This window comes from Arachis duranensis, chromosome 6 (assembly GCF_000817695.3).
Source record: "Arachis duranensis cultivar V14167 chromosome 6, aradu.V14167.gnm2.J7QH, whole genome shotgun sequence".
NCBI classification, from domain to species: Eukaryota; Viridiplantae; Streptophyta; class Magnoliopsida; order Fabales; family Fabaceae; genus Arachis; species Arachis duranensis.
In genome coordinates, this window is record NC_029777.3 from 10,714,431 (window position 1) to 10,721,039 (window position 6,609).

General features: G+C 29.2%; 1 protein-coding gene across 1 annotated transcript; it reads left to right on the forward strand.

Annotated features, from left to right (window-relative positions):
* Positions 1 to 2,304: 2,304 nt before the first annotated feature.
* On the forward strand, positions 2,305 to 6,321 carry LOC107492554 (ABC transporter G family member 15-like). Its single transcript, XM_052263365.1, has 9 exons — positions 2,305 to 2,486; positions 3,976 to 4,055; positions 4,237 to 4,698; positions 4,786 to 4,908; positions 4,990 to 5,121; positions 5,202 to 5,480; positions 5,559 to 5,831; positions 5,908 to 6,022; positions 6,202 to 6,321. Exons 1-9 carry the CDS (start codon positions 2,429 to 2,431, stop codon positions 6,216 to 6,218), a joined length of 1,539 nt encoding a protein of 512 aa, XP_052119325.1. The 5' UTR covers positions 2,305 to 2,428; the 3' UTR covers positions 6,219 to 6,321.
* The last annotated feature ends 288 nt before the right edge of the window (positions 6,322 to 6,609 follow it).

The window sequence follows — 6,609 nt, forward strand, 5'->3', positions numbered from 1 at the left end:
ATATATTATTCATTAAATATTAATTACAATATAATTATATTAAAGATATTTTTTATAAAATAATTTAAAAAAATTATTTGATATACGTGAATCGGGTAACAAAGATTTTTTATTATTATTATTACTATTATTGATATTATTATTATCATTAAAATTATTAAAAGTATTTTTAATTGATAATTGATAAGTAGTTTAATAGTGCATTAAATATTGATTTGATATAATTATAATGAAGATATGTTGCTAAATTAGTATAATTATATATTATTCATTTAGTATTAATTATAATATAATTACAATAAAATAATTCAGAATAGAAAAAAAATTTATTCGTTTTGGAGGGAAAATGGAGGCATGAGAGATTGACACGTCACATTTAGTAGTTGGGGGAAAACCCAGTTTTAGTATATTAAGTAGATTTATCTAATCTAATAACTAGTCAATCAAATATATAAAATATATAATTTATACACAAATATATAAGGAAATGAGTAAGCTATTTTACCAATTAATTTTAGTTATATGGTGATTATTTTAGTAGGTACTTTTTAGTGGGTAAATAATATTTTGTTAAAGAGTAAGTATAGAGAGTTAATAGAGTATTTATATAATATGTACAATAAAAATTAAAAAATGTTCAATTCAGTAGAATATCAAATATTTATTATCTTTAGTATTCGGATGATTATTCTGAATAATATAGGTATATTGTGTTTGAGAAATTAATAGTATTTTATTTTAGATATTTATTTTTTAATTTATATTAGACCAAATAAATAATTTATTGTACATATTATACAAATACTCCATTGACTCCCTAACAAGATTCTTTGTTAAATATTAAAATAATAATTTCTTCACATTAGAGAAATGAATGAAGTGACTAAAAAAACCGGTGGCTTTAACACTCATAACATAGCTCGCAATCCCTGCTTCCCTAGTCTTTAATACAAGAGAGAGGTGCAATATTAATGCAATGCAATGTATGTAATGATGATGATTTCTTTCCATTGACGGTCTAACTCTGCAAAAGAATATTATGAGATTGTGTGACACAATGCAACCATACCTACATACATATCCAAAGTGGAACTCGAGTGTACTACTCCTTATCTCATGTGGCGGTTGCCATATCTACAAATATTTAAATATCACTTTATCAAATGAAAGAGACCCTTTTTCCAATTACTTTAATATTGCCGGACTTGGAAAAACACAGCCACTTGAAAATAATGCATCATATCAATGTATATCTATCTGTGATCTGTGATCTGTGATAGATTGGAATGAATCAGAAAAATTCAGAATCTCATGACACATATAGCTTTGTGTGTGAACTTGGTCACGTGGACTTCATTCATACCATCATAAATTGCAATGTATGGTTTTCATAGAGACTGGTTCCTTCTCACTCATTATTTAATTCATTAAATATATAATGATACATTATGCATTGTTGTCTGGGTACAAATGTTGTTTTTGAATATAGATTTTTTATTTTCTTTTGTATTTTATATCATCATTCAATTTAAATTTCATATATCGGTTTATAATATCAGTGAATTACTACTGGTTTAGATGCTTTAATTGAATAATAACTTTAATTGTATTCGAATATTTCCTTTAATACTTTTAAGGTCGGAGTAATTAAAATTGTTCATAAAAAATAATCTCTCATTATACTAAAAATTTTTGAAGTTGGCAAAATGTGATTTCTATTTTTACCTTGACTTTAGTGTATCACAAACCAAACTAACTGTATTTATTTTATAGGTTTATTTATAAAATTATAAATAAAAAGATTGTTAAAAATACAAAAAATTTTAAATTTTAAAATATTTATTTTATATTTATTAAATAAAAAAAATTAAAACTTATTATTAATAATAAGTTTATCATGTGCGTATCTTAAAAGCACATGTTAATTAATTAAATTCTTATTTTATTAGTAATGACAAGAAAATAAAAAAATAGTTAAAATTTGTTTTATTTAATATTTATTAATTATTAAATGTCATTATACACATTATACAAATAGTCCATTATCTTTTTAACGAGAGTTTTTTTTATTATTAAATATTTTTATTATTTTTATTTTTGAAAAGGCGGGTTGACTTTTCAAACAATGAGAATCGTGCCCATACGGTGCCATAATGAAGCATGCAATAGCTAAGTTAAATAGATTATACAAATGTCACTTTGATTGTTACATACACACACTACTTCCCCAGCAATGGAGTTGCATGCAGAAGTGATGGAGAATGAAAATAAGAATAAGAATAATAATGTTGTTATTAGGAGGGAAGTGTGTTTGGTTTGGGAAGAATTGACAGTGGTTATTAACAGCGGCAAGAGCAGTAATAATAATAGTGAAAGAAGGAAGAAAGTGTTGAACGGAATAAGTGGATATGCTGAACCAAACAGAATCATGGCTCTAATTGGTCCTTCTGGTGCTGGCAAATCCACTTTCCTTGATGCTCTTGCTGGTATGCTCACTTTAATTGCATCATTAATGTCTTAATTCATGCTTTAATTTACATAATCATTATTTGATTTGTTATTATGATTATTATTGATGTGTGCAAGTATCCAATAATTAATGTATGATTTACTTTGTCTCATAATTTTCTAAGCATAATTGGGACACCAAAACACTTCATCATATCCTATTATAAAATGGCTGCTCTTTGTTTTGTTTTTTCTTATTTCTTTGATTTGTTTTTCTTTCTATAAAAATGGATCTACTCATTTCATGGGTTTACCGATCGTTATTTCATTATTTGTGTCTAACTGTCCATAAGCCAAAAAATGGATCATAACCTGTATGTATTCTATGTGTATTTTATCATCTATTGTCCCACTTAAAAAAAAGAAGACAATTTTGATATATACGACTTTGTTAAATCGGATCATTTTTAATAATAATTGAAGAAAAATTACTAATATAATTGATATACGTATTAGAAAAATCAAAATTAAGCAACTTGATCTTAATATTTTAAATTTTATAAGAGTATATAAATAATTTTAAAGACTAACGACTAAAATATTATTAAGAATTTAATTTTCATGTATTCACAATACAAAAGATTTTTTTGTTGTATTTTTTAATACGATAAGTCAAAGATTAGTCAAATGTTGTCAAATAGTAGGTTAATCCATTCATTTATACTATTGGCCAAAATTAAAAGGAAAATTTTCCAAAATCTCAGCCCATTCATTTATTTTTGGATAAAAAATTTTAATTTTAGATTCAAAAATATTTTATGACAGAAAAAGGCCAATTTTATAACAAAAATATTAAACAAATTAATTTTTAGTTGGTGGATCAAGTTTTCAAGTCAAAAAAGGAAAGTATTGAAAAAAGTAATATCTTTTAAAAAAATACAAAAAATTATAAATAGGCTACTCATTTAATTTGTAGATTAATCAGTTTAACCCGTAATTTTTTTTAGATTGATTGAACTCATTCCGTTTATTTTAGAATTTAAATGAGTCTAATTTTAAAGACAAATATCTATGTAAACAGGCGGAGCTGAAGATTTGACCCATTCTAATTGTAAATTGTTACATCAACTAAAGCAATTAATTTTTAAATTTAATGCTTACAAAATCATATTAACTCATGAATTTTACTGAATAACCGTCCTATTTATGTCGGTTTATAAAAATTAAACTCTATAAAACCTAAAATTTGAATATGTCACACATCTTTGATCTCTTGAGATCTATTAGCAATATTAAAATACAAACTCCATATTCATAAAAGTATAAAACCATTCCCCCTTAGTCCATTTTTTATCTTTTTTCACAAAGTGTACACAAATTTTCTCTTATATTTTGACAATATTATACTTTCTTAGTTTATAGATGTAAAATACGGTTTGACAAGCTCTCTGAGTCCACATCTCTTTCATGATTTTAGTGATAATTAATATTGTTTGTTTGCTTCCAATTAACTTCCAAACACAACAGGAAGACTTGCAACCAATGTCAGCATTACTGGAAATGTGCTATTGAATGGCACTAAGAGAACCACATCCTCCAGAGATCTTGTAAGTTTCTATTTACAATTCTGAATCTTCAAACTCAGTTTTAGTAATGTTCTTTCAGTGCAATTGTGTTATTAATTTAGCTTATTATATATTATTACTTACAATGCAAGGAACATACATATTATTAGTTTCTTATGATTCAAACTTAACCAAATTGAGTTTGTATTGTAAATTGTTGCAGTCTTATGTAACACAAGAAGACCATTTCTTAGGAACACTAACTGTGAGGGAAACACTCACATATGCTGCTTATCTGAGACTTGCTGCAAACATGACCAATGATGAGATTGACAAGGTTGTAGCCAAGACGCTCGACGAAATGGGTCTTCAAGAATGTGCAGAGAGCAGGCTTGGGAATTGGCATTCAAGAGGAATAAGTAAAGGAGAGAAGAGAAGACTCAGCATTGGCATTGAGATCTTAACTCAGCCTCATATACTTTTGCTTGATGAACCTACTAGTGGATTGGATAGTGCTGCTGCTTTCTTTGTCATTTCATCTCTCAGAAGCATTGCACATGATGGCAGAATTGTTATCTGCTCCATTCACCAACTTAGCAGTGAAGTTTTCAATCTCTTTGATGACATGGTGATCCTCGCAGGAGGTGAAACTGTGTATTTTGGAGAAAGGACTAAAGCTGTTAAGGTACTAAATAAAGTTATCATAAGTTACTTACAACTTAACAAGTATTTGATTTGAGAAACTTCACTAAATTCTGTTCTTCCAATTCAGTTCTTTGAAGATGCAGGGTTTCCTTGTCCAACAAGAAAGAACCCTCCTGAGCACTTCCTTCGTTGCATCAGCCCCGAATTCGATAGTGTTCTGACTTTGATACAGTCCAAGAATGCCAATAATGTTAGTCAATAGTCACATGAATTTCATCTGTGTATCAATATTTTCTTCTATTCATTATTAGTATTATCATTATGTGTTTAGGAAGCACCATCATCATGGAATTTTCTAATGAATATGACAACAGAGGAGATTAAATGGAAACTTATAAACTGTTTCAAGAATTCTAGGCAGTTAGCAAATGCAAGGGAAAAGATCAGAGAAATCAAACTAAGAGTAAGCCGTAACTCCTTTGTCCTTTCTAAATTGGTTCTATTTTTTCTTGAAATAATTAAATAACTTTCTTCTGATTGCAGAAAGAACCTCCAATAGAGAGGGCATATGATACTAGAACACTGAAGCAGCTATGCACATTGACTCATAGATCATTCCTTAACATGACCAGAGACATTGGTTACTATTGGTTAAGGATTCTGTTCTACATGTTAGTATCAGTGTGTGCTGGTTTTCTTTATCTAAATGTAGGAACTAGTAATAGTGCAATCTTATCAAGAAGCAAGATTGATGGATTCATCTATGGCTTCATGATCTTTCTGTGCATTGGTGGCTTACCCTTCTTCCTTGAGGAGTTAAAGGTACAAAACACAAATCAAATAGACATTTGTAATTGTATCTTCCTACATCAAACGGCGAGTTAACTGATCAAATAACAGGTCTTCGAGCGCGAAAGATTCGGAAGGCATTATGGAGAGGGAGTTTTTGTTCTTTCGAGTTTCATCTCGTCACTTCCTTTTGTTGTTTTCATTTCCCTGACTTCAGGAACAACACTTTACCACATGGTGAATTTTCACCCTGGTTTCTCTCATTACTGCTACTTTTGCATAAACCTCTTCTGCAGCATTTCTGTCACAGAAGGCTCCATGCTTTTAGTTGCTGCTCTTGTTTCCAACCAGCTCCTAGCTATTGGAACATCAGCTGCTATAACTGTAAGCAACCAAATTCTCATCTCTTTCAAGGTCTAGTTAATTATATTACTCAAACTATGCACTGATATGTATATAGATACTGATGATGATGCCATCAAATGCATTTCGAAGAATGATTGACATTCCGAAATTCTTCTGGCGCTATCCCATGTCCTACATCAGTTATATCGCGTGGTCAATACAGGTACTAGGTACTAGTACTCCTCTTCAAGCAGGAGTCTTTATGATACATGAATGATTATATATATAACAGAAACAATGTTTTAACATAATCAAGAGTCAAGGATATTCAAGTTGAGGAACAGTTATATAAGAATGTTTGAGAGGATGCTAATACATAACTACATATGTTTGTGAAACTGATGAGCAGGGGCAATACAAGAATGACCTGATTGGACTTGAATTTGAAGGAATGATGCCAGGAGACAGAAAGATAAAGGGTGAAGTGATACTTGAAGAAATGTTTGGAATAAGAACAGATTATTCAAAATGGTGGGACATAGGAGCCTTGGTTTGCTTGTTAATATCATACAGATTGATGTTTTTCTTGGTTCTTAAGCATAGGGAGAGAGCTTCATCACTATTTCACACCATTTTACTCACAAGATCCTCCCTCAAACTCAATCTCAATCTCAATCTCAATCACAAACATATTTCTTCCAAGAGACACCATTCCCTATATCCTTTCTCATCTCAACATGGATTTACCTCTCCAATAATATCCTAGTTCACTTCTTATTTGTCTCTAATGTAAAATTTGCCTCTCTAGTATGAATAA

What these genes read in the sequence shown, in the direction of transcription:
- LOC107492554 (XM_052263365.1), top strand. Translation starts at nt 2,429, where the DNA reads ATGGCTCTAATTGGTCCTTCTGGTGCTGGCAAATCCACTTTCCTTGAT. An exon ending in TCAGAGAAATCAAACTAAGA is followed by an intron (nt 5,122 to 5,201) that starts GTAAGCCGTAAC and finishes TTCTGATTGCAG; the next exon opens with AAAGAACCTCCAATAGAGAG. An exon ending in GAACATCAGCTGCTATAACT is followed by an intron (nt 5,832 to 5,907) that starts GTAAGCAACCAA and finishes ATATGTATATAG; the next exon opens with ATACTGATGATGATGCCATC.